This window comes from Dryas octopetala, chromosome 4 (assembly GCF_963921425.1).
Source record: "Dryas octopetala chromosome 4, drDryOcto1.1, whole genome shotgun sequence".
Classification (NCBI taxonomy): domain Eukaryota; kingdom Viridiplantae; phylum Streptophyta; class Magnoliopsida; order Rosales; family Rosaceae; genus Dryas; species Dryas octopetala.
The window spans coordinates 16657352-16684602 of NC_141369.1; the positions used below are offsets into that span (position 1 = coordinate 16657352).

Sequence of the window (27251 nt, forward strand, 5' to 3'; positions counted from 1 at the left end):
TAAATTTCCTTTAAGAGCCTTTAATTCAAACAAATTTCCTTTAATTGCCTTTAATTTAAACAAATTATAAAAGGAAAAAAGAAATAAAGAAGAGAGCAATTTACGAAATTACGAGGGTCCCGCATATTCGAATCAAAATCCAAAACTTAAGCTTATCTACTTGGGCCGGGCCGGGCGGCTAGCGCCCGGAAATATTCGGAAAGCTTCGAATACAATATATAAAGACGCGCGGAAAACGACGCCGTAGCAATCTAATATCTCTTGCTAGCTAAAAATCTATAATAATATAAAGGGCATTTCCAGTAATAATGGTAGGAACCAGGGGCATTCTCGCAGCCCACTCCTCGACGGCTATCCACTGCGAAAATAAACTGATTGACCCCTCGGCCTGACTTATGTGTGAAGATCTCTCTCTCTTTCTCTGTGACTCTCTCTGTGCTTGTCTTTGAGTGTTTTTGTTTCTCTTCGTACAACATTGTAGTGAAAATTTGTATTCAGTGATTGTGTGTGTCTCTCTCTGACTCTCTCTCATTGGTTTTCGTTTAACCTTTATTACCTTCACAGAAAATTTTCTTACTTACCATAAATGCTGTGTGCTATCTCACTCACTCTCCAACAACCCTAAGTTTTACTTTCACTTTTGGCGCTCAAGCCTCTCATTTTCAATTCCTCCATTTGCTCTGTTTTTCATTTCTTTGCGTACCCATTTGGCGTGTTTTATGTGGTGTCTACGCTTTGATTGTGAAAGAAGAACATCACTCTACAAAGCGATAGCAAATTTGCAAAGCAAGGTTTGTATTTGGTAATGGTTTTGCTTCTGGGTTGTTTAAGCTTATCGACCCTTTCAGACTTTAAACACATATATTGGGTATAAAACACTAAAATGTATATGTTGTCGTTATAGAAGCTCTGCTTTTGAAGATTTCTGGCTCTTTTTTAATGGGTTTCACGTGGTGGGTCAAGTGGGGTTGGTTGTAAAATGCCGTATTTCGTTCCAGTTCAGTTAATGGGTTTTTTTTTTTTTTCTTCTTCTTGTATTTCTGTTTTGGGTGGTGGGTTGGGGAAGAGTTTAAGCGTAAGCCGTATTTTGTGGATGGGGGTTTAAAATAATGATGTTCTAGCTGGTACTATTTAATATACTATTGCTTAGTCTTTGTTTATATCTGTTTGGTTGCTGAGAAAACTGTGGAAAAGAAGAAAATTTGTGGATCACGACGTTAGTTTATATATTGTTTTCTTTGTTTTTACTCCAACCGAACTATTTGTTTCTCCCATTTTTATAACTCTGACGCTCATCAGATTTGGTCGCCAACATTTTGCAGGTCCTAGTCTTGGTTGTGCTATAACAGCGGTTTGATTTTCAGGCTTTTAAAGCTTTGGTGGGTTTTAAAGAAGAGCTCGAAAGCCGTATAGCCTCTTCACCACTTTGGTCATGTTGCTGATTTGATTTGTGGAATCTGAAGGTCTAAGCTTTCTTTGAATTATCTGAGTTGGATCCAAATTTACACAATGATGTGGCTGCTTTTACCTTTTGGCGCTGTTTCTTTCACTACGTTGACTCAGTGATTTGAAGGCTCAAAAACATTGCTGGGGTGGTAGCGGATAGTAAAGGCTACTAGACCTCTCTGTCGTTTTGCATATTCTGCATCTCATGCCAAATAGTATTAAGATTCTTCTTTCTAGGCGTCAGAAAGAGTGAAATCCATCACAGTTTTTCAGCAGAGAATCAATATTTTTGCTTTCAGAGCCTAAAGCGTATCTGGAACTTTCAAAACTCTTACTAACAATCTGGGAGCGTTCATCCAAGATTACGCTGGCTGAGAGTGACTAAAGTAGAGAAACCTCAAGTGGGATTTTCAATTTGATTCTTGGGAACTTTAGGTGAAATGGTAAAAAGGGTCTTGTCAAATTGAGGCTCTGCAACAGCTAGGCTGCTAGAGGGAATGGTTTGCATGTCGGTAGTACATGTCTTGGAATCTAAAACAGTGGGGGCTAACTAATTATGGAAATATTCTTTTGGCTGAGTTTCTTAGCATATGGTCTTGAGGGCATTTGAGAATTGAACCTTTTAAGCACGGTAGTTTGCAGAAGTTTGGGGTACTAAGTATCTAATGAGTCGAGAACAGAAGCGGGTGAAGCAGGAGAAAGGCTCTGATGATGCCGAGAAGGTTGTTGTTGCCGTTAAGGCGTCAAAGGAAATTCCCAAGACTGCTCTGGTTTGGGCCTTGACTCATGTTGTTCAACCTGGGGATTGCATAACACTGCTTGTGGTTGTGCCCTCTCAAAGTTCAGGTATATCATAGGCTTATGCCCCTTTACTTGTTCAATGATGACAAAATGCTGGCGGGTTTTACTTTAAGGTCTATATTGGAATAGTTCCCCCTTGATTTTGCACTTCCCTTGCAAAATATCACTTATCTTTTTGTTCCTTTCCACCAATTTTGTTAATTTCCATTGTACTTTTGGCTGTTTGATACAATTCAGGTATGTACCAGTCAATATTGTTACAATTGGATTACTTGTAGACTTGTAGTGTCCCTTTTTCTATGATCAATAAAGTTTTTCTGTGTTCTGGGTTGTTGAGGTTGGATGTATGTTGATTGAAATTCAGTTGACTTTATGGTGGCCATGTGAATCCTGGTCCTCATCTGTGACTGCAGCCTATTCTGTCATTGGAGTTTATGACGGTCATATATGGATGATTTTGGTTTGTTTACATTATTAAAATTCACAACTCTGTTGTTTCATGTGAAAACACTCGCACTTAAGTTTTAGTGGACCAATTGTGAAGGTGAACTTTAGTGTTTAAGCTCCAAATCCAGCATATCTCTTTCCATTTTCACATTTGTTAGGTTGATGAAAATTTTGATACTGACAACTAAGTTATTTTCACCGATTTTCAGGTAGAAAGTTATGGGGTTTCCCAATATTTGCAGGGGACTGTGCCAGTGGTCACCGGAAGTCTCATTCAGGAAACACGTCTGAGCTGAAGGGCGATATTTCAGATTCCTGCTCCCAGATGATCCTTCAGCTTCATGAAGTTTATGATCCAAATAAGGTAAGTGCATTGACATATATTCTTATTTATAATACTTCATTTCCACTTCTGTTGATGCCTTGCTTAACTCTATTTTGTAGATAAATGTCAAGATAAAGATTATTTCTGGATCACCTTCTGGGTCTGTGGCTGTAGAGGCCAAGAAAGCTCAAGCCAGTTGGGTTGTATTAGACAAGTAATGCCCTATTTGTTTTTCTTTTTCCCTTCCAGAAACAGGCATGTAGTTTATATGAATAGGAATGTGAAGGGGCATGAGGTCTTCATGTGTTCTTTTATTTTGAGTTCTTAATTCAGATGTATGTTCTTGCTTTGAAATTACATACCTTTGTTTAAATCTTATGGCTTTTTTATTTACAGACAGCTTAAACATGAGGAAAAGCGTTGCATGGAAGAGCTGCAGTGCAACATTGTGGTTATGAAGCGTTCCCAGCCAAAAGTTCTTCGCTTGAATTTGAATGGATCACCCAAGAAGGAACCTGAATTGGCCTGTTCCTTACCTTCTGAGCTTGATAAAGGGTCTGAAAAGGACCCCAAAAAGAAGAATGAATCTTTAAATTCCATTCGAGGGCCGGTTGTGACTCCAACTAGTAGTCCAGAGCTAGGGACACCATTTACAGCCACTGAGGCTGGAACTTCTTCGGTGTCAAGTTCTGATCCAGGAACTTCACCTTTTTTCATTCCAGAAATAAATGGAGATCTGAAGAAAGACGAATCACTGGTTAGTAAAGAAAATCAGGTTCTTGATGACAGCAGTTCAGACACAGACAGTGAAAGTTTATCTACATCTTCAGCAAGTATGAGGTTCCAACCATGGATAGCAGAATTTCTCAATTCTCATCGTCAACCCTCGCAACACATAGAAGAAAGCTCACACAGAACTAATGATAATAAAAAAGCATCCACTACCAAAGCTTTACTAGAGAAATTTTCGAAACTTGATAGAGATGCTGGAATTGGAATGTCGAATTATAGGGCTGACATGGAATTCAGTGGGAATCTGAGAGAAGCTATTTCACTGTCTAGAAATGCTCCTCCAGGCCCCCCTCCATTGTGTTCAATATGTCAACACAAGGCACCTGTGTTTGGTAAACCTCCAAGGTGGTTCAGCTATGCAGAGCTGGAACTTGCTACTGGGGGATTTTCAGAAGCCAATTTCTTGGCTGAAGGAGGGTTTGGTTCTGTTCACAGAGGTGTGCTACCAGATGGCCAGGCTGTTGCTGTCAAGCAACACAAATTGGCTAGTTCTCAGGGGGATCTTGAGTTTTGTTCAGAAGTAGAAGTCCTAAGCTGTGCTCAGCACCGAAATGTTGTCATGTTGATTGGCTTCTGTATTGAGGACAAAAGAAGATTGCTGGTTTATGAATATATATGCAATGGGTCATTAGATTCTCATCTATACAGTAATATTTCTTCTTCTGACACTAGTAAACTTATTCTGTATTGAGTGATGTCTACTTGCTGTTAATTTTTGGCTAGGAACTATGGTTGACTGACAATGGATCTGGGTGTGTTTCAGGACGACATCGTGAGCCTTTAGAATGGTCTGCTCGGCAAAAGATCGCTGTGGGAGCTGCTCGAGGGCTGCGATATCTTCATGAAGAATGCAGAGTGGGTTGCATTGTGCACCGTGACATGCGGCCAAATAACATCCTCATCACCCATGATTTTGAGCCACTGGTATTGCAACTTTTTTAGTCTTGTTTTCATAGTGGGAAGAGTGTGAATCTGGAAGTATATATGATCATGCTTGAATATTGCACCCTTAGACATCAATCAGAACCCCATCTAATTTCCTCTTTCTTTTCGCAAAACTACTGTGGATTTTCTTTTGGCCTGAAAATGCCGTGAAAGTTCATGTATTCTATATACAAGTAAAATCATGGATGCTTGCAGTTTCAGAAATATCGTTGAACCTTGAACCTTAAGATGTTGCTACATTTTTCTTTAGATGCATCAAATGTGTATTTCACTTGCTCGTTAGTAGGTAAACATATTATGACCTTGATTCACTTTTCATGGAAGGTTGGGGATTTTGGCCTTGCAAGGTGGCAGCCAGATGGAGATACAGGTGTGGACACGAGAGTTATTGGAACATTCGGGTAAATATTAAATAACAGTCCATACTTGTTAGTCTTATCTTCCATTCAATTATGCTATATGCTGATGTGCAATTATCTGATAAGTTGTTCTGTGGTGTAGATATTTGGCTCCGGAATATGCCCAAAGTGGTCAAATTACAGAAAAAGCTGATGTTTATTCCTTTGGGGTGGTGTTGGTGGAACTTGTTACGGGGAGAAAAGCTGTGGACCTTAACCGGCCTAAGGGGCAACAATGTCTCACTGAATGGGTATGAAATTATGAATAAGCAAGTTTAAACTATATATTTGTTTCCCAATCATTAGCCTTTTAGTTTTAGTATGAAAATAATTTAATCTATATAAAATTGTTGAGAAACATGAAAAGCTTTGGTAAGACAAGAAGACTGATATAACAGATAATTAAAGTTCCAACTTTTGTTCTTCTGTGTTGTTGCCCTATTCTATTGCTTATAGTTGTTGATCTAACACAGGCACGTCCATTGTTAGAAGAATATGCCATTGATGAACTGGTTGACCCTAGGCTTGAAAACTTCTATTCAGAACAAGAGGTTTATTGCATGTTACACGCTGCTTCTCTGTGCATACGACGAGATCCTCAATCTAGGCCTCGCATGTCACAGGTAAAGAGGAACTACTTGACACGAATACAGCCCAACTTGTTCTAGTAGACATGATATATTTAAAATAATTTAGTCAAAGTCCAATAGTTTTGAATCCAGAAGTAATTTAATTTTCAATGTTGTCACTGGGATGGTTGACATGAAAGTCAATCGAGATTTGACATTAGAAATTTCTAAAAATGTGGTAAAAGAATTATGATGAAAATCAAGGTGCATACTGAACTGAAACGTCAATGATTGGAGATAACAAATGAAATGATAATATTGTGAAGGGACTTAAAACTTTCACAATGCGATGCCAGATAATTTTTAGAAGGTTTTAAAAGTCTGAAAACATGTCTCATGTTTGGGTTATGGGCCTTATTCTTTCGCTTGCAATTTACTTCTAGCTTTACATGCAACTTATCCTTAATGTTTTTGGCATGTGTTGATTTCTTGTTCTATTTATAAGGTTCTGCGAATACTAGAGGGTGATATGGTAATGGACACAAATTACATGTCAACACCTGGGTGTGATGTGGGATGCCGGAGTGGTCGGATTTGGTCCGAGCAGCAGCAGCAGCAGAAGGAACATTATAGTGGCCCCCTACTAGATGAGGCATTGGATGGGTACGGGAAACTCTCCCTCGAGAATTTGAGGCCAGGTTTTTGGGAGAGGGAAAAGACAAGGAGGAGTTCATGTGAAGATCATTTGTAAAGCGCTAGCCCTTTTAGAACAATAGGCGCTCCTTTTTGTAATGTAATCCATATTCCACTTATATTTTGTTCAATGCCACCTGCATTTGGCTTCTGTATAGTAAAGGAAGAGAATGGCAAGGTCTTGTAATATTTTTTGGGAATCTAAGGAAAAATATTAAAATACCATTTTAATCATGTTCAAGGCTCCATGAACATGTTTAGTCGATGATTGTTCCACGTTTATGAAAATGAAAATGAGGGCTGGAGTGTAAACTCTGAATTGCGTTTTTGAGTGACAGGATGTGATTGGTTGTGTGCATGCATACATAGAAGGAAAAAAAACAAACTAACTAGGATTTTCTAGGGGTGGGCACGGTACGGTATGAGCCCCATACCGATACCATATCGAAATTTTTAATCGGTACGGTATGGACATTTTTAAAACTGGTACCATACCATACCAGTGTTCTATGAATTCGGTATGGTTCGGTATGGTTTCGGTATATACCAACATTTTAAACTTTTTTTTTTTGTCAAAAAACAATATTTAACAACAAAAAAGAAATACTTTTTCCCAACCAAAAGATAAAACAAAATCCAACTTGTACGTTCATTTCATTTCTGTTGTGAACTATGACCGATGGTATTGATCCTTAATTAAACATCAAACGACTAATTAAGCACATATATAATTCTAATCCAATTCATCATCAACCAGTGTAAACACAGAATTAGAAAAGAAAGCAAATGATCATAAATCACACACCATTCTATATATACATATATATATATCAATGCCAAAGAAACTACAACAATGACAAAAGGAAGAGTAAAACTGTAAAACACAAAAGCAACTCAGACCCAAGTATAGAAAGCATAATAATGAAATATATATTAAATAATTAAATTAAAAGTATATCGGTACGGTACGGTATTTCACGGTATTTAAAGTTTCATACCTATACCATACCGATTTAGACTCGGTACGGTACGGTATATAATCGGTATTATTTTTCGGTATAACATTGACACGGTATGGTATGGTACGGGTTCGGTTTCGGTAGTAAATGCCCACCCCTAGGATTTCCTGGGGGGAGAGAGAGAGAGAGAGAGAGAGAGATTAAAAAAAAATATATATTTTCCGCTGCCAGGGGTCGAACCTGGAGATCAATTTTTCCAATTAGAGTGTGCTACAGCGGATTGTGTTGTTATGTTGTAGATAAAAATTAATTTATAATCTAATGTCGACTATTCTTCACCGTTTTAGTTTGCTTTGCAAAATGCAATATGTATCACGTCACTTGTATTTATCCAATAATTCCTTATTGGTTGGAATCTCTTTAATAGTTTTTACTAATTAGCATTTAATGCGTGTGACTTTTATAATTCAATCTAATAGAGTAATAGATATAGGTAAAGAGTAAAAAATAGAAAAATAAAATAAGATTTTTCAGCTGCCAGGAGTTGAACCTGGAAGAATAACACAACCATTTGAAGTGTGCTACAGCAAATTCTGTTGGCATGTGGTGGATTAAAATTAATTTACTTAAAGAAAAATAAAACAAAGGAGAAAAAGAAAAGAAAAAAACATCTTTCCAAAAGTTATTTATAATGTATTGTTTACCTTCTTCACTCTTTTACCCTGCAACATATATATATATATATATATATATATCACATCCAAACAAGAGAGGGACCAATGCAAGAGTCAAACCCTTTTGTTCCTTGGATTTCTCTGCAGACATTTATCTATCTCCTACTTAACTGGGTTTCCTTCAAATTTTGAGCTTTCAATTATTTTTTAATTTGTTCAACTGTGATCGACAACATTGTCCATGATACAACTCCTTGGAGGTCATTACTACAAATTATTAAAAGTCAGATTCTGTTATTGCATTATTTAGATCAAGTTATTTATGTTTTTTTGAACTGAAAAATAGAATGATGACCATGATATTATGTCATGAATTCATTACATATATATATATACATATTATAGTACATCTAACAAATAGATTGTGGCAAAACCATTACTGAGGACCACCAGAACTACAAGCTTCAACAAGATGGTGTAACTAGTAGAAACACAAAAGCATTGGAGAAAGAAAGAAACCAAAAATAGCAGAAATGAATGGGGATCATGATAAATTAAATTCAAGACAGACCAAAAAAAAACCAATGGATTATTTATATGCTCAAGCACTAATTGTTATACTTGTTGCAGTTGGTCTATCGTTTTACGCTATTTTTGAACTCAGGCCTCGTTTGGAATGTGGAACATGACAGAATAGGACATGTTAGGATATGATTGTATCCTATAGTGACCCACCCCTCGGGTTGGGTTAGTAGTCTTGGGTTATTTAGAACTTCTGTCCAACTTAAGTGTCTACTCCACAATCCTTTTGATTGCACTAAATATTTGGCCAAGAGACTATTGTCCTTTTTAATTTATTGGTTCAATGATTAGTCCCGTCCAGTCTAGCTATCCAAACAAGAAGGATGCCTGAGTTTCACATTGCACCACTAGGGGTTTGTTGTTGTTTTCTGTTTAATTTTAGCTCTCATTCTTACAGCTTGTCAACAATAGCAAGCAATATGACACTGTCGTGGCCCAAAAACAAAAAGCATGACACTGTTATTTACCAGTTTGTTATTTTTTCATTCAATCTAAATTTAAATATAGTTAAACTTGGCCAAAAAAAAAAATCTAAATATAGTTAAAGAAGAAAAAAAATATTATATTTTCCGCTGCCAGGAGTCGAACCTGGAGATCAACATATCCATTTAGAGTGTGCTACAGCGGAATATGTTGCCATGTGGTGGAATACAATTAATTTATAATTAGAGTTTAAACTTTCTTTCACCATTTTACTTTGCAAAATATATATATCACGTCATTTATACTTATTACAAAGAGTTAATCATAGACATAAAAACTACAATACAAATTACAAAAAGTTAATTTCACAAATACTCCTGAGATTTTTCGTGTTTTCACATACACCTTTTGAAATTTTAAAAATTACAACGAAACCCCCTAAGGTTGTAAATCATTTTCACATAACCCATTTTGTTAAAATCCTGTAAAAAAATTGATGACATCAATATAAAAACATTTCTAGATGATAAGTTTAACCTTATAGTATTTACATGTACAAAAAAACACAAAAAAACCAAAAACAGAGAATCTTCATACCATGATTTCTAGATCATTACTCATTAGTGCCTCTTCCTAATTACGAGTTAGACTTCGGTTGGAGTTTGATTCATAGTTATTGATTAGCATTAAATCATTATGATTTTAATAATTCAATCAATATAATTAAAGACAAAAAACTAAGAATAAAAATAAGATATAATTAAAGTTAAGTCTTTTGAAAAAATAGTTTTCCATTGTTGGGAGTCGAACCCGTAAGATATTCTCAAACCATTTAAAGAGTGCTACAGCGGATTTTGTTGCTTAGTTGTGTACTCAAATTTATTTATAATTTAGTGCTTACTTTTCTTCATTATTTCTCTTTTTTCCAACATATATCACGTCATTTATATTTTTTATCCAAACAATTCCTTTTTGGTCCAAGGTTTTTATTTTTAATCTTTCTTATTGGTTGAAGTTTGATTCACAGTAATTGTTTTGTATTTAATCCTTGTGATGTTTAGAGTAGGGGTGGGCGTGGTGCGGTTTGGTCCCGTTCTCTCCCGGAACCGGGTGCCGCGCCAGACATTTATATTCGGTGCTTAAAATCGTGAAGGAAGTAAAAAAACGAAACCAAACCAAACCAGACCATTCAATGTGCGGTGCGGTGTGGTTCTCCACTGCGGTTCTGGTCTTTTTATTACATTTACATATGTTTTAAATTTTTTAATGTTTTATAATTTATATAACATATTTTTTTGGGTTTGGCCATGTTGGGGTTTCGCCTTTTTATTACATTTACATATATTTTAATGTTTTATAATTTATATAAAACATATGTTTTGGGGTTTGAGCAATTGAGTTTGGTTTAGGGTTTGGGGTTTGGTTGGGCAAACTAGTTTATGTAACTAGACTATATAGAGTATATAGAATATATAAAATTTTAAACCTTAGGGTTTAGGGTTTAGAGAATGAGATGAGTTGAAACCAAACCCTATGTCATAAGTTTTAAATCCTTATACCATAAACCCTAATATCCTATAGGACCTATACCATATCCTAAACCTTATACCATAAATTTTAAATTCTATACCTTATATGGCATATACCCTACACACTTATATAGTATATAACTATATATTATAGCCTAGAAGGCTAGAACTATAAACAATTAAAAAATTTAGTCTATAGAGAATAAACTATAAATAATATACTAATTTTTTTTATATAGAATATAAAGAATATAGTAATTTTATTATATAGGATAATGGGTATAACTAAAATTATATACTAAAACATTATTAATTTATTATTATATTATATATCTAGAAAATAGGTCATAGGGTTATATAAAATATATTTTAGGGTCTAAACCCTAAAATATAGCTAGGTTAATATTAATTTTAATATTTTATTAGGGTTTAGGGTCTAAAGTGTATAAAAATGTGTACAAAAAGTGTATAAAAAGTATATAAAAATGGTATAAATATGTATAAAAATATATATTTTTTGCAATTATGCGGTGTGGTTCGGTGCGGTTAAATGAGGTGTGGAACCGAAACCGGAACCAGAGAGAACCGGTGCGGTTCGGTTCTTTTTGCGGTGTTGACTTTTTTTAGTCAATTCGGTTTTTAACGGTTTTTTGGCAGTGTGGTTTGGCCGGTTTTGGCAGTGCATGGTTAAAATGCCCACCCCTAGTTTAGAGTAAAGGTGTTAAACGGGCCGGGCCGGCCCGACCCGTTTAAGTTGAGCCCATCGTGCTTTTGTACCGTGCTCGGACCGGCCCATATAGTTAAGACCTAAGCCCGGCACGGCCCGCGGGCCATTCGTGCTCGTGCCGTGCCTTAAACGGGTCGGCCCACAGACTTTTTTTATTTTTATTTTTTATGGTGATAAAACTAATCTTATGATATTTTTTCTTATTTATAATTAAATATTAACAGTATTTTACATAAAAATTGAATATTTTTGTTGAAAAGTTCTCTAAAAATGTAAAAAACAATATTAAAATAGTCGTGCTTAATTCGGGCCCATTTCGTGCCCGTGCTCGTGCCATGCTTGGCCCGTGTCGTGTCCGATGGGCTAAAAACTTCAGCCCGGCCCAACCCATTTAATTGTACTATGCCGTGTCGTGCCTATTTTAATCATACCGTGCCATGTCATGCTCGGGCCGGCCTGACCCGTTTGACACCTCTAGTTTAGAGTCAAGAGACAAGGACTTCAAGTCTTCAATTGATTTATTGTATATAATCATTTCAAATATATCATATCTAGTTTTTTGTTTCCCATTCATCTAGGATTTTAAACTAATTTAACCTTATTGCCAAAATTCAAATTCTCTCTTTTAAATCATTACATCCGAATGGACCGACCGTATGTAGGGATGATCTTGATTCCCATAGTTTTAGTGATTGCAACCACTTGACCATGATAGTCTACATATTGACCATTCAATTTAACCAACCCTCCAAATCACAGGTCCAACTTCTGCTATGTTCTAAAATTCAGGACTTGGATTCAGGTCTGTTGTTACTCGATCTAAACTGTTCTCAGAAATGAAACAAAGGATACGTATACAAGCAAAACATAAATGATCACTTTGCACCATGTGTACTTAGAAGACAACAATGAGATCCTAGTGAGACTATCAATAATTACCATTCTGCAACAATTCCAAAAGAAGCAATTGTCTGTAGCTTTACAGATTAGGATTTTGAAACTCGTCGTTTAAGACTTGGGAGTACAGTAACAGCTACACTGGGATTATCAAAAGGCACCTAATGCAGTATGGTTGAAATCGACTTATGCATGGACCCGCTTGAAATTGTCACCTCAGTCCTTTTCCTTCTACGACTTCCTCATTTTAGACCTTGCATATCTAGAGAGCAAGGGTTTTTTTACAAAAAGGTAAAACAGTTGATTAAAATGTGACTATTCTTTGTACCAAAAAAAAAAAATGTGACTATTCTGAGCAAAGGATAAATGAAATAAGAGAAGGGAGGAAATATTTACTCTATATGCATGCCACCCCGGTCGGAAGATGGTAACATGGTGTCACGAAGTCCCTCCATGGCATTATTAGCTTGCTCAAGTTCCTGCCAGAGAGAAACAAACTTAAAGAACTCGTAGTCATTGCAAAACTTGGTTGGTCTTGGTGGAAAATTATACTCCAGCTACTAATATACATGTCACTAAAACAATCGATTCTTTTATTGCATATTTGTTTTTCATTTAATTGAAGTGCTAAGTATTGAAAAGGAAAAAAATACTATCCAAAGAACTCATTGATACTTGGTGCCAATTCTTACATGCAAAATATACTGCTTATACAATTGAACGCCTGTTGCATTAATATACAAATATTTATAATTGCCAGCATTAAGTGCCGAGCTCCCAAGTTCAAATCCCCTCCCCAAAATGTCGTAACTGAAAAAAGAAAATGCCAGCATTAAGCATGGGATACCTCGAAATCAGCAAATGCAACTGGCATTCCACCTTTAGCACGCAATTTTATCACACTGAATCCAGGATACCTGGCACCAATTAAGGTCATCAACTTTTCAAATAATCTATTCAAAGGATGATTATGCAGTATAAATGGACATGTCAGAGGATGGGCCAAAAAATAAGAACTTTATTAGACGACATCTCTGTCCTTTTCAACATAAGGCAAAGCGAGAGTATCCAGGTAAAGAATAACTACAGCTACTCACTGAGACAGGACTTGTTTCAGTTCATCTTCGGTGCAATTTGGACCTAGATTTGCAATGAACAGAGTGGAACATGGTCCTCCATCAACATGCTTTTCGGATTGCTCCTGCACAGCCAATTTGGAAATGAGATTGAAAACAAATACATGTAGAATCAAACAAATGAAATTGCTATCTGTCTATATTCACATGACACTCGTACAAACTTCTGCAAAGTGAATTTGAAAACATTTTCCAAGTTTAGACGTCTTAAAACTCCATATTAATTTTGTTAAAGCATCAAAGCCTTTCTTCGCAAATCCTTAAACTCTACAGTGCATTTAGTATCTTGTTGCATGCTTGTTTATGTTGCACTATAAAACTCAGACAAGGGCAGGTTTTAGACACTATTTTTCCATACAAAGCTTCAAACAGAAAAGACAGAAAAGAAAGAAGAAGCTGGGAAGTAAAGAGTGTAGTAGTCTAAGCAACACAGAACTCTTTGTTTTTCATTTTCCGCCAGGGATGAATGACAGAGAACTTAAAATACTTCTCAACAACGTAATGTGAGGCTTTCCATTTCAAATAAAATCACAAATTTCACTTACATGTACAGCAGCTACAGCATTGTCAGAATCAACCACCGTCTCACTGCTGCACATAAGCATAAAAGAAAACAGCCTTAGCAACTATCAGAAGATTAGCAATAACTCTGATATATTTGCATTTCTTATGTACAATATCAATAGTGCAATCTAATAAAACTTGTGCATTTTTCGAGCCCTTTCAACCTCTTTGTAGTCGCTAGATCACTCTTGTCGCCAGAATCAAGATTGTCAGTTTCAGATGGTTCATCAGATTCACTGTCTCCTGAATGTGCAAAAAAGTGTCATTATGCACAAGTGAGTTACAGAACCATATTCAGGTGGCAGTGCCTCCCTCTAGTGAAACATTAGTTCTGTTATGCACAACTCTCAAGAACAATAAAAGAGTGCATAATAAGAGACAACAAAAATCTAAGAGAGTGATGTACCAGGAGGAAAGAGAAAGGTTCTCTAAATAGAAGTAGCTATTAATAAAAAACATGAGGAAGAGGGGGGAAAAAGAAAAAAAAAGAAAAAAGAATTGTATTACCATCATCGCTAGATGTTTCTTGGGTATCAGCCTCTTTTTTAGTTCTTTTATCTATAACAACATAGGCTCCACTACCTGTACAAGTAACATCTTAGAAACCATCTGAAAAAGGTCACAAAATTCTCTATATTGATTCCAAGCAAACAATATAAAATTTTAATTTCAATCAGCATTACATGCAAATATCAACCTGGTTTGCGTTTCCTTCTTGAGTTTGATCTGGCCAGTTCAATATGCAGCAGGGACCCAGTTTGAGGATCAAATTTCACACCCTGGTCATGGCCATCAAAGGAAAAACAAACTTAGAAGAAACACCAATTACAACCCAAGTTCCATACATTGTCATCATTGAAAGGTACAAATAAAATCCTTCTTCAACCTCCCAACTTTGGCATTCAACAACATCCAATTAGAAACAAAATCAGAACAAACTCTTAAATGAGTTTATAAGAATTCCACTAATCAAATTGGAAAACACTAACAGACCCCTAAATGACATATGAATATCCTCCTTTCTGCTCAAATTTCTCCACAATTTATATGTAACAGCATTATACCAACACTTGCCCCATTCAAATTAAATTGCTAAGAGAGAGAGAGAGAGAGAGAGAGAGAGAATATTCATTCTGATAAATTTCTCATTTTTTGAGCAAACCAAAATGCAACCATGTTCAATTCGAAGCTTATTACTTAAGGAAAGAAGTAAATAAAATCGAAGTTATAATTTTGCTCACATTCAACGCATGCAGAGCTGCCATTGCCGATTGGTGATTGAAAAACGTAGCAAAAGCAACGACCTGAAACAAATAAAAAGAAGGCTTACATTTTTTTTTTTCTCGGGAACCAAACAGAATTTTAAAATTTTCAATATTAGGAACCAAATAAAAAAAAAGAGGGAAAAGGAAAAGCTTACCTGGTTGCCGCGGCCGGTGTACTTGAGCTGGCAAGAGTCGAAGCCGGGGCGTCGGCGGAAGAGGTTGTGAATCTCACGCGCCTTGATGTCGTCGGGGAGGCCCGAGACGAAGAGCGTGTTAATGACGCTCCGGTCACTGTAGTCCTGTTGAGGAGCTGGTGGTGGTTGCTGTTGTTGCTGCAGGTAGTAGGGATCGTACGGCGGATGAGCCATTTAGGTCGCGGTCAGATGAATGGACGGTTGAGATTGAAGAGTGGAGTCAGCTCAGGCCACTAGTGGTGGTGGAGGAAGCGGCGGTTCTCTCAAGCTGAACTGAGCTTTGTGTGTGTGTGGTGGGGGGGGGGGGGGGGGGTGGGGTTGGGATTTCGGGGGACAAGAGACGTGAACACAATCGACGTTAAACAAAAGTGGAATGGGCCGGGTTTGTCATATTTTGCCATGGTGAAGGGTAATACCGTAATAGCAATGGGCGGAACGGGTTGCGAAATGGGTCGAGTATGTTGTTTATTTATTTATTTTTAAAAAAATTACATAGTTGGTCCACAAAATTTTTTTAAGTGTCAAATGAGTTCATGAATTAATTTACGTTTACCACCTTAGTCATTCCGTCAAAATAACCCAAATAGGAGTTAAGTTTTGTCAATTTGGTTTGATTTTTCGGATTACCGGTTCAAATGCCCACCCCTTTATGATCTCGTCTATAATACAGTAATACCGATAGTTAAAGAGGGCTGCTATTTGCACACCCCTTTTGAAAAAAAAAAAAAAGCCTCAAGAAAAATACCACTTTAACCCTCCCCTCACCCACACACCCCATTCCCATCCCCCCCCTCTATTTTTTCTCACGTTCACACCCCCCTCCCCCTGTTTTTTTTTTTTTTTTTTCTTCTTCTTCTTCTCCAGCCAGCCAGCCAGCCCCTCCATCTTTCTCAAGCTTGCACAGCCACGCCCACCACCATTCTCCCTCTCTCTACCATCTCTGCCGACCACCCCAGCCCCGCCCCAGCCCACCCCAACCCAGGCCCGACCACCCCAGCCCCGCCCCTTCTCACCCCAACCCAGCCCCGACCACCCCAGCGGCTTCCAACCACCGGCGTGCCCTTCTCTCTCTCTCTCTCTCTCTCTCTCTCTCTCTCTCTCTCTTTCTCTCTCTCTCCGAGTAGCTGGTTCGGCGGGCACTTGCCGAACGGGTCCTTGATGTTCGGTGGGTACCTACCGAACAACACTCACATCGTTCGGCGGATGCCTGCCGAACGAGTGTGACATTTTCGGCGGGCCAGTGTCGAACGGATGCGCAGCTGCGCACGGAAAGAGAGAGAGAGAGGAGGTGCTGCTGCTACAGGGCTGGGGTGCGGGAGGGAATGAGGTGGTCCGGTGAGGGGCTGAGTGGGTGGGTCGGGGCTGGGGTGGGCTGTGAGGGGTGGTCGGAGCTGGGTTGGGGTGGGCTGGGGAAGAGAGAGAGGAGGTGGTGCTGCGGGGGGGGTCGGTGCAGGGGCTGAGGGGCTAGGTGGGTTGGGTGGAGGGGGGAGGCCGGAGGGGGAGGGAGGGAGGGGTGGGTCGGGTGAGGGGGTTGAGGGGCTTGGTGGGTTGGGTGGAGGGGCTGGCTGGCTGGTTGGGTGGAGGGGCTGGCTGGCTGGCTGGAGAAGAAGAAGAAGAAAAAAAAAAAAAAAACAGGGGGAGGGGGGTGTGAACGTGAGAAAAAAAAGAGGGAAAGAGGGGAGGGTGTGTAATGAAATGAGGGTATTTTGGTAATGGGTTGGGTGTGTGTTGAGAGGTTTTGAATTTGAGGTAAGTGTGTGGAGTGTGTAGGAGAAAAAAAGGGAAAAAGGGTGTGCAAAAAGAAAAAAAGGGGTGTGCAAATAGCAGCCCTCTAGTTAAAAGGTGAAACTCAAGCAAAAAAGAACTGACCCGCCAAAACAAATCCACTTCTTACTAGTGCAATAAAAATCGTTTTCTTCCCAATCATGTCCCTTGGCAAATCAAGATCGGGAATCCAAAGGTCCCAAATTAGTTCCTTCTTAAATTTGCATCCAATTCTTTGGTCACTGCTAGACTGCTAAGTGTAACTGTGTATCTGATCTTCTCATACTACCAAAATTCCTTCTGAGTTCTGAGTAGCGAACAGTACAACAATTCCTACTAAAATTGAACAAACAACAACTTCAATCTCATATACTCTGAAGCAATGACACAAGAATCGAACTGACACTGTCCGAAGCAAAAACAAAAAAATCCATAATTTTCCTCTACTGGATCACAAAAAAACAAATTGGGGGGGCAGATACAATATTAATTCAATTAAAAGTTAAAAACCCAAAAAAAAAAAAAAAAAAACAGAGAAATGAATTGGTCAAGAAGATGAAGATGCACCCCCAGCAGGAGCAGGAGCAGTCATCAACCCAGCGTCCTCCTCATCCAAGAACAAGTCGTCGGTCTTCCGAAAACACGCGTGCAGCACCACCACCACCACCGCCACCAGCAGCGCCACCAGTATGTTGATGGTGGCGTTGGTGAGGAACAAAAGCACAACCGTGACGACGCCGAGGACGATGAGGACGACGCGGTCGTCGACGGTGCGGCCGAAGAGCGCGAGCGGCTCGTCGCGGAGGAAGTAGAGGAAGAGCCAGACGGCCATCAAGACGACGAAGACGATGAGCGAGATCGGGTGCCAGAGGAGGCTGAGGAAGAGGATTAAGAGGACCACGATGGCGTAGTTGGTGCGAAAGTAGGCGGCGTTTGTGCGCACGCGCGACACCGCGTCCGAGAAGGAGGAGGGGAGGCCGACGGAGTGGAAGGAGAACATGAGCTTCCATGAGCGGCGGGCGGCCAGGTTGGACTTGATGCGCTCTTTGCCGCTGGAGATGAATTCGGTGGAGGAGGGTCCATGGGATGAGGTGGGGATGGTGCCGTAGGCGGTCATCGTGGTGATCAGGGTTTTGACTTGTTGACTTTTTGCAGAGATTGAGGGACTGTGAGTCTGTGAGGAGAGCAATGAAGAATGGCGTGGAAGGAACGATGGAGACTTGGGAGTTGGGGGTGTGTTTGGGGAAGAAGGAATACAATGTGTGGGGTTTATATAAAGTGCTTGTGAGGTGCATGCTATTAAAGTGTACGAACATGGGCCACATGGCATGATGTGGTTTCTGATTGGTTGATCATTCATCAAAGTTTTTGGACAATTATTTGTTTAGGAATCCTTTTATTTATTGCTAGCTATTATTTCTTTCTTCTTCTATTTGTCTGCTTTTCATTGTTTTTTGAGTAGTACATAATTGGGTGTTTGATCATAAATGGTTTATCAATCAATGCAATGCTATCACAACAATAATATGATCGTGATTGAAATTAAGGTTTGATTTAAAAAATGTTGCTAATTGATTTCCAAATTATTCCTTTCGACCAAAGTGATTCTTCGCCCCCACCCCAATTCCAAAAAAGAAAGATTCAATGCTAACCAATGGTTGGATTCCTTTTCAAATAAGCTTAGTTGATCTCTTGTGTATCAAAGTATTCAAGTTGATTTTGGAAATGCATGAGAAGATGAAATATATTTGAATGAGCGAATAGGAACTTCCGTTGATTTGTTGGTGCTAATCTTATAACTAGTGGAAACTAATGGAGGTTTAAAAGTAAAGTGTTTTGCGTTTAGTATACTTGCTTATTTAATACAGTAATGAATAATTTGCACTTCAAAGATGTGAGACTCTCGTCTCTCACTCAAACTTTTTCGGTTGATTTATTTGTCCTTTCATTTGTTTTACATTCTACTTACATGAGCATCTTTATAGAAAAAAACCTAAATTAAAAACAGACTGAACAACAACTTATTTTTTTAATTATTGAACTGAAAGCAAATACTTATTACTTGAATAAAAATAAAAATAAAAAATTATACCAAATGATTGAATGAATCTTAATTGTTTAATCGATTATTACATTTCAAGAGTAAAACCTAAGATCCTGATTAATTTGAATCTAAATCGTCTAACCCTCCCCATTGGATTATCGTAGGGTCTTAAACACTCTAAACTTATCGTGTGTCAGGGGCCCAATGCCTTCAACTACCCTTCCATGACCGATGAGTTGGACTCTTGTGCGGATAAGACCACACTAAGCATTGTGGGGACGGCGACGATAAAGAGACGGAAGGGTACCAACGAGGCGGGAGGCCGGCCCACACGGCCACGTGGCGTTCTGGCAGCAACAAGAAAGAAAAGTTATCAAACTTTTGCTTTTGGACTAAAAGATCTAGGTTTCTTTACTATAATTGAGAAGCCAGAGATTAGCCCACGTGGCATGATGTCAGTGGATAAAAAGTTGGGCATCGGTAACTAGAGCCAATGATCAGGTGCCACGTCAGTGGAATAGTTAAAGTTGGTCGCATTGGGTAATTGCTCAAATCGGGTCAAAGTAGAAGGTGCCACAGGCTCACAGCAGTACAGCATGGAGTGGTCTGGCACTCTGGCCTATGGGAGAGAGCATGTGGAAAGTACTGAACATGTTGCATGTTGATGGTGGAGGAGAAATCTATGTATCTCTTGTGCTTGTCTACTTGTCAGTCTTATTGTGGAAATGTATGTGATGGTTTATATTTAAGCAATGAAAGGTGAATTCGTTTATATCTAAGAATTAAAAGTATAATGGTATAACTGTGTGGTGATTGTATTGTAAAATTTTCTCTTTGTGTTTTTCATTGAGAAATTATGAAAAAAAATGAACTATATATGTATGAGATGACCAACTTTTGAGTAACTAGAAGACACTCTATGATCTATTTCCTAATTAGGTATAAATTCATTAGATAAATTGTTGATACACACAACTATCCACAAACAACATGTATGAAGTAAATTTAAATGTTTTTATGTTTGTGCGGATTCAAAACCTATTATGTTTGAGTTTCAAAAAGGTTCTAGGCCAAAACAAAGTATGAAGGGATTCAAACATAGGATGATTAATGAATAATCACTATAGGTCTTTCTTCAAAAAACAAAATAAAAAATGACTATAGGCCTAAGGGCAATAAAACCTTACAAAAGGGAAAAACAAAACAATAAAAAGAGTAATCACATTTACTTATATTTTTGGGTCCCACATCTTTATTTGTGGAGAAATTATTAGGAGTACCGTGTATTTAATCCACCAATATTTGTCAAATCACAAGTCTTATTAACCAACGTTTATGTTGCTCTTTTATTCCTCTTAAATCCAAGTCGCTGCATCTCTTTCCGGTATTGTTCATTTGTTTGTTTGTCGGTTTTTTTTTTTTTTTCCTAAAGTGTAAGTAAATTACTAATTTTCAGGGTGCATTCCTCTTTATGAAACTTTTCTCTAATTTCTTAATTTTTTTTAATTTATTGGAAGCTCATTAAGTTTATGAATCACATAAAAATGGGGATGACCATTTGATCCAGCGGGCAGATACCCACAAAACCAAATTCATTTAAGTGAAAAATTTATCAAATTTATACCCACGTAACCCACCCCATAGTATAATTAGTATTACCCTTACCCGCCCCACCAAAGTAATGGGTTATCCAAACCCAACCCAAAAACCCACCATTCCTAGTTTTTTTTTTTTTGTGTCCTGATTTCAGTTTTTTTTTTTTTTTTTTTTAAGATCAGCTCTTATAGTACATAGTTTTTTTTTTGCCACTCTTACAATACATAGTTACATAGTTACATGTTATTATGAACAATTATAATTATATAACGTATCTCTCTCCCTCTCTCTTTTTCTTTCCTCTCTCCTCTCTCCTCTTTCCGCTCTCTACTTCTTATTTTTTTGGCCAGGCTTCGCTCCCTACTTCAATCATGTTGCAATATATCAAATATTGCAATAGTTTAATTGATCTATTAGTTTTTGACAAAACAAAAATTGATTAATTAATTTACGTTTTTCAGTTTAATTGATCCATATGTTTTTTCTATTTTCCTATTTTTTTTCATTAATTAGTTTAATTGCCATTTAAATTTAAATTTCAAGTTCATTATACTTGAATTTAATGAAAAAAAAAAAATTAAAAATAGAGGGTTTGAGTAAACTACGAGTATTATCCATACCTGCCCATTTTTTATACGAATATTAACATGTATACCCATACTCGTCTCATTACCTTATTACCCATACTCACACTGCCCTAATAGAGTAGGTACCCGCGGGTACCCAAACCCACGGTTAAAATGGCCATCCCTACATAGAAGATACAATTTTCAATTCCAAACCTCCTTTCTTACTTTGTATTTAACATCAATATATTGCATATGAATTTTTTCTTCTTCTTTTTCTCAGAAGCACATATGAATTTTTTCCCTTATATTCTTATTTGATCATCTCCTATATGAAATTTCCTTGGTCCTAACTAAAGCTCTATTTAGTTAGCTTTGTAACTTTCCTTTTTTGGTAGGAATTAACCTTTTTTTCTTCCCAGATATTCTTTCTTTTTAGGGTTCTATATTGTGTGTAGAAACAGAACTTCGATCAAGACTTGTTTGGTTTAGACTTGGTCTTCGTTGGGCTTCATTATATCCAGGAGATGATTTGTTGTAACTTGGTGCACATCTTGGTAGGGATAACTGATAAGCAACGTTGACATCTGAAGTCATTTTTCTATCATCTCACCTCCGAAACATCATCATCCAAGCCAAATTCTTCAACATAAAGTCGCCCTTAATTATATAAGCCTTTTATTCAATGTGCTATTATTATTCTAACTGGGAGGGAAGGATTCAAACTTAAGTTCCCTTTCAACAAAGTAGAGAAAAATACCATTAGGTTAATAACTAGTTGATTTACATAAAAATGCTCTATAACTTGCAAAGTTGTTCAAACAAGGAATAAATTTTGAGTATCTGTGAGTGTTCTTTAGAAGAGCGGTACACTTATAACCTGAGGAGTAACTAACTCAATTATTAAAAAAATTTAAGCATGTATCTTAAAACCAATTGGTAATTTAAAAAATAATTCAAATCCTTATAAGTTACTATATAAGGCCTCACATGTGAGATGTTTTTCTCAACAATTTTCACGTCACCCATTTTGTACCTAATGGTTCAAGTCTATTAGGCTATTATGCAAGTTGGGTAATCCAGGAATGTATGGGGAAAATTAATTAATGACTCTGAATTTTGACAAATTTTGTTTTCCGTGTCAAACTCTCACATTGATAACCACCAAATTCTCAATCTCTTGCTTGTTGGTTTCTGTCTAGTTTATTTTAATTAATCTGGTCAGCCACTAATCCATCAAAAGGTCAGCTACTTCTTAGATGACTCAAATTTGCCACAATCTAGGGAAATGTTGGCGTATGGAGGCTTTGGACTGTTGATGGGCGTGGACCTCAAACTGTGGTACCTCGATCAACGGTTTACAATTGCCCACATGCGCGGGAAAGATTTCGGCTTTATAATCTATTTGAAGGCTGTACGGCTGTACAAATGGGACACTTAGAATACAGGTTTTTGGGCAAGGAAGTGTGTTCATTTGAATTTAAGATACTTCAACTTGACGTAAAAACTATTGATGGAGTTGAGGGTTGCCTTTAAGACTAGAGATTGAAATCAAGTTCCACAAGTTTTTCCTACTGCCAACCTTATCATTTGCTTATAAAATTTCCTTCCCATCTCCAATGGCAACATAAAACTTAACCTAAAAATAACCTTTATATATGAACAATGATTTGACACATCCCCATATCTCTCTCTCTCTCTCTCGTCGGATTGTTTGAAGGCTAAAGCTATGGAGGGAAAATCACATAAGTTTCTTCATGGAACACTTGAAGTTACCATCTTCCATGCCACACCATACACACCACCACCATTCCCATTCAATGTAAGTACTAATTAGTCAATTAAGAATATTGCAGTGAACAAATTTGATCATCACAAGCAGCAGAAAATTAAGCTAGCCATAGCTGTTTGTACCTTATTGATAATTGAAGTACTTCCAAAGCATTGCATACAAAAGGTAGAAGGCTAATCATATATCCCTCTACCATTTGTTGTTTCTCACAGAGTTCAATATATTTTCTGCAGTGCATGTTTTCAAATGGGAAGCCTGCATATGTGACCATCAAGATAGACAACAAGAGAGTAGCAAAGACAACCAATGAATGTGACCGGGTTTGGAACCAAACCTTTCAAATCCTCTGTGCTCATCCGCCGGATTCGACAATTACCATCACTATGAAAACAAAATGCTCCTTCTTGGGAAAATTTCAAATGCAGGCCCATGAGATGCTAAATGGAGCAAGTTTTATTAATGGATTCTTCCCTCTCCTCAACGAATGTGGGAAGCCAAATCCAGAACTCAAGCTCCGGGTCATGTTATGGTTTAAGCCCGCGGAGTTTCAACCAACTTGGGGAAAAATGACTAGTAATGGTGAATTCCACGGGGTGAGGAATGCAACATTTCCACAAAGATCCAATAGCCATGTCACACTTTATCAAGATGCTCACCATTGCTCAACTTTCAAGCCTTTGCCGGAGCTTTGTGGGACTCCAAGAAGACTATGGGAGGATGTGTACAAAGCCATTGAGGGGGCAAAACATTTGATTTACATCGCAGGCTGGTCTTTCAATCCAAAAATGGTTCTGGTAAATGGAAGTGGAACACAATTTCCTAGTTATAATTACTCCTCTTTTGTTTTCAGAACCCTATATATTAACATGCTCTTAAGCAGGTCAGGGATCCTCAAACAGACATCCCACATGCAAGAGGAGTGAAACTTGGTGAATTGTTGAAGCAGAAGGCTGAGGAAGGTGTGGCAGTGAGAATAATGCTTTGGGATGATGAAACGTCTTTGCCAATTATCAAGAACAAAGGAATAATGAGAACCCATGATGAAGATGCATTTGCCTACTTTGCATACTCCAAAGTTGTATGCAAATTGTGCCCAAGATTGCACCACAAATTCCCCACAATCTTCTCTCACCATCAGAAAACTGTTGTTGTAGACACCAAATCCAGCTTTAGTCCAAGTGATAGAGAAATTATGAGCTTTCTTGGTGGGTTAGATCTTTGTGATGGGCGCTATGACACAGAGCAACATTCACTATTTCACACACTCAACACAGAATCTCATTGTAATGATTTCTATCAGACAAACATTGCGGGGGCTAGCTTTCAAAAAGGAGGGCCAAGAACCCCGTGGCACGATGCTCATGCCTGTGTAACCGGCGAGGCTGCTTGGGATGTGCTAACTAATTTCGAGCAACGATGGACTAAGCAATATGATCCTTCTCAGTTGGTCCCTACTAGCACCTTATCAAAACTGATCCAGCAGACTTATGCAAGAAGTCAACCCTATGATCAGAGGGGTTGGAATGTTCAAGTTCTTAGATCAATTGACCGTGTGTCAGCAAGCCAATTGTTCAGAAACTTAACTGTGGAGCAAAGCATTCATGAGGCTTATGTTGAAGCAATTAGGCGTGCCGATAAGTTTCTATACATTGAGAACCAATATTTCATTGGAGGGTGCCATTTGTGGGATAAAGACAAACACTGTGGGTGCAGAAATTTGATCCCCATTGAGATTGCACTGAAGGTGGTGAATAAGATAAAAGCAAAGGAGAGGTTTGCAGTGTATATAGTGATACCAATGTGGCCAGAAGGTTTGCCTGAGAGTGAATCAGTTCAGGACATACTTCATTGGACCAGAGAAACAATGTCAATGATGTATAGGTTGATTGGGGAAGCCTTAAAAGAAAGTGGGGTTCAAGGACACCCAAGAGACTATTTGAACTTCTATTGCCTTGCAAACAGAGAAGTAGAGAGGGAAGGAGATTTTGTTCCTCCACATTCTCCCCATCCTGCAACACAGTACTGGAATGCACAGAAGCATAGGAGGTTCATGGTGTATGTCCACTCCAAGCTCATGATAGGTATGTGATTCAACACTAAATCCACATTTATTGAACCATTACTTAGACTACATCTCTTATAAAAGTGTCGCCCACGTGAGACATTTTTGTGAAATATGTTATTAGCAATATAATTCGTAAATATGGTACATATACCCTTAATTATTAGAATCTAGATCCTATGTGTTTTCTGTGCTGATATTGTGTTTATGTCTAAAATTATGTCGTTTTAAACTTCTATTTAATTATCTTTTCAATTTATATAAACTCTAAACCCAAAAAGACAAACGAACTACTTCATTCTAGATTTTCTTTCAATTGCCTTTCCAATCTAAGGCTTCTAAGCTCTAAATGCTAAACCCAAAACCCAAATCGACATCATTTTGGATACAAACAGATATCAGCACAGAAACACTAAGCATATAATGGTTTCCCATTTCATCATTCTTTATTTTCTTGAATATAAAAATTTCTCTTGGTTGTGGGGTCTACTATGTTTCAGTGGACGATGCATACCTTCTGATAGGATCTGCAAACATAAACCAAAGATCCATGGATGGGAAACGAGACACTGAGATAGCCATAGGATGTTACCAGCACAGCACAAATGGTGACACTAACAAGTCGATGATGATGAGCAGCCCTGACATTGAAGCATACCGGATGTCATTATGGTACGAGCACACAGGCCGCGATGCTGCTGAGCACGAAGAATTGTTCAAACACCCCGAAAGCTTAGAATGCGTGCAAACGGTGCGTTTCATAGGAGACCAGATGTGGAAGGCTTACAGTGGTGAACAAGTGGTGGACATGGAAGGTGTTCACCTTGTGACATACCCTGTGAGAGTAACAGAGGAGGGACGTGTTGAAGATCTTGGGGATGAAGAAGAAGGTGGACATTTTCCTGATACAAAGAGTCCGGTGAAGGGCAAGAGATCAAAGCTTCTACCACCAATGTTTACTACATAGACATTGATTGACTCATTGTTCACACAAAAGTTGCACTATTTGACACATTTGGCCAAGCGGGAGAGTACTAATTTCTAATTTAATGTAAAGATTAGAGATTCAGCTGCCTTGTATATTACGTCAATAAAACGACAAGGAGTTATGTTTGAGTTGTTGTCGTTTTCCTCTTCATTCATCTTGTCTCTTTTTAATAAGGCTTAATTATCGATTTACCAGCCAAAACTGTAATTTATTCTCACTTTACCACCTGAAAGTTTTTTTATCCCAGATTACCACCTGTAACTTACATCCGTGTCTCATTTTACCTTGTTCCGTCAACAATTCCGTTAATGCTGACGATCTGACCGTTAATGCTGACGTGGCGCGCTAGATGTGCACCACGTGTCACATCTTTTTTTATTTTTCACATTTTTTTATTTTTATAAACTTTGAAAATTAATTAAAAATAGCTCTGAACTCAGAAAAATACACGAAAAATTCCTACGGACTCGTCTTGACTAGCACTAATTTACTATAAGGTTAAATTACCAATTTGCCCTCTAAAAATTTCCAAAAAAATTAGAAAGTCCAAATTTATTTCTAAAAAATTAAAATAAATTTTCCTCTATTAAATAAATTCTAGAATTTTCGTAAACTCTTGGAAAAATTACCAAAAGCCTGTTTTAGAGAATTATTTTGAGACTTTACAGAAATTATAGAATTTTTCTAGAATTTATTTTACAGGGAATTTTATTTTCCTCTAAGACCGAGAGGTCTTTTGGGTAGCAAGTGTTCACGAGAAAGGTATTGTTAGTTTTTAGAAGACTAACGGTGCAAACCTCATATTTTTTGGAGTTCGGGAGATTATTCTATGAATTTCCAAAGAATCTAGAATATTTTAATTTTCTATAAATAAATTTAGACTTTCCAAATTTTTTGGAAATTTTTAGAGGGAAAATTGGCATTTTGACCCCATAGTAAATTAGTACTAGTCAAGACAAGTCAGTAAGAATTTTTCATGTATTTTTCTAAGCTCGGAGCTATTTTTAATTAATTTTCAAAGTTTATAAAAATAGAAAAATCAAAAAAATCAAAAAAAACAAAAAAAGATGTGA

At 37.7% G+C, this 27251-nt stretch overlaps 3 protein-coding genes and 1 pseudogene across 7 annotated transcripts; 2 read left to right on the top strand and 2 right to left on the bottom strand.

Moving 5' to 3' along the window:
- The first annotated feature begins 413 nt into the window (after window positions 1-413).
- LOC147287404 (inactive protein kinase SELMODRAFT_444075-like) lies at window positions 414-6681 on the top strand. Of its 4 annotated transcripts, XR_015121768.1 has the most exons (11): window positions 414-791; window positions 1323-2292; window positions 2904-3058; window positions 3139-3233; window positions 3416-4458; window positions 4575-4735; window positions 5081-5157; window positions 5258-5405; window positions 5628-5777; window positions 6229-6548; window positions 6580-6681. XR_015121768.1 is itself a non-coding variant. In XM_086240400.1 (10 exons), the coding sequence occupies exons 2-10, from the start codon at window positions 2112-2114 to the stop codon at window positions 6472-6474; spliced, it is 2256 nt and encodes a 751-aa protein (XP_086096526.1). In that variant the 5' UTR covers window positions 414-791; window positions 1323-2111; the 3' UTR covers window positions 6475-6681. The 4 variants fall into 4 exon arrangements, 3 of the variants coding, with proteins under 3 accessions (XP_086096526.1, XP_086096529.1, XP_086096528.1); XM_086240400.1 differs by having other exon boundaries at window positions 6229-6681; XM_086240403.1 differs by lacking the exon at window positions 414-791 and adding an exon at window positions 853-868 and having other exon boundaries at window positions 6229-6681.
- Window positions 6682-12165: 5484 nt separating this feature from the next.
- Window positions 12166-15666, bottom strand: LOC147287405 (RNA-binding (RRM/RBD/RNP motifs) family protein). 2 transcript variants are annotated; one of them, XM_086241390.1, is made up of 10 exons: window positions 15328-15666; window positions 15149-15211; window positions 14605-14686; window positions 14415-14489; window positions 14072-14150; window positions 13889-13931; window positions 13305-13408; window positions 13055-13124; window positions 12604-12686; window positions 12166-12469 (listed from the first exon to the last, which is right to left on the bottom strand). In XM_086241390.1, the coding sequence occupies exons 1-10, from the start codon at window positions 15538-15540 to the stop codon at window positions 12439-12441; spliced, it is 843 nt and encodes a 280-aa protein (XP_086097516.1). In that variant the 5' UTR covers window positions 15541-15666; the 3' UTR covers window positions 12166-12438. The 2 variants fall into 2 exon arrangements, with proteins under 2 accessions (XP_086097516.1, XP_086097515.1); XM_086241389.1 differs by having other exon boundaries at window positions 13889-13934.
- Window positions 15667-17198: 1532 nt separating this feature from the next.
- LOC147287406 (PRA1 family protein F3 pseudogene) lies at window positions 17199-18372 on the bottom strand (annotated as a pseudogene).
- Window positions 18373-23056: 4684 nt separating this feature from the next.
- PLDEPSILON (phospholipase D alpha 4) lies at window positions 23057-26288 on the top strand. The gene is made up of 4 exons (XM_086239461.1): window positions 23057-23158; window positions 23362-23922; window positions 24009-25209; window positions 25691-26288. The coding sequence occupies exons 1-4, from the start codon at window positions 23066-23068 to the stop codon at window positions 26155-26157; spliced, it is 2322 nt and encodes a 773-aa protein (XP_086095587.1). The 5' UTR covers window positions 23057-23065; the 3' UTR covers window positions 26158-26288.
- Window positions 26289-27251: the final 963 nt, after the last annotated feature.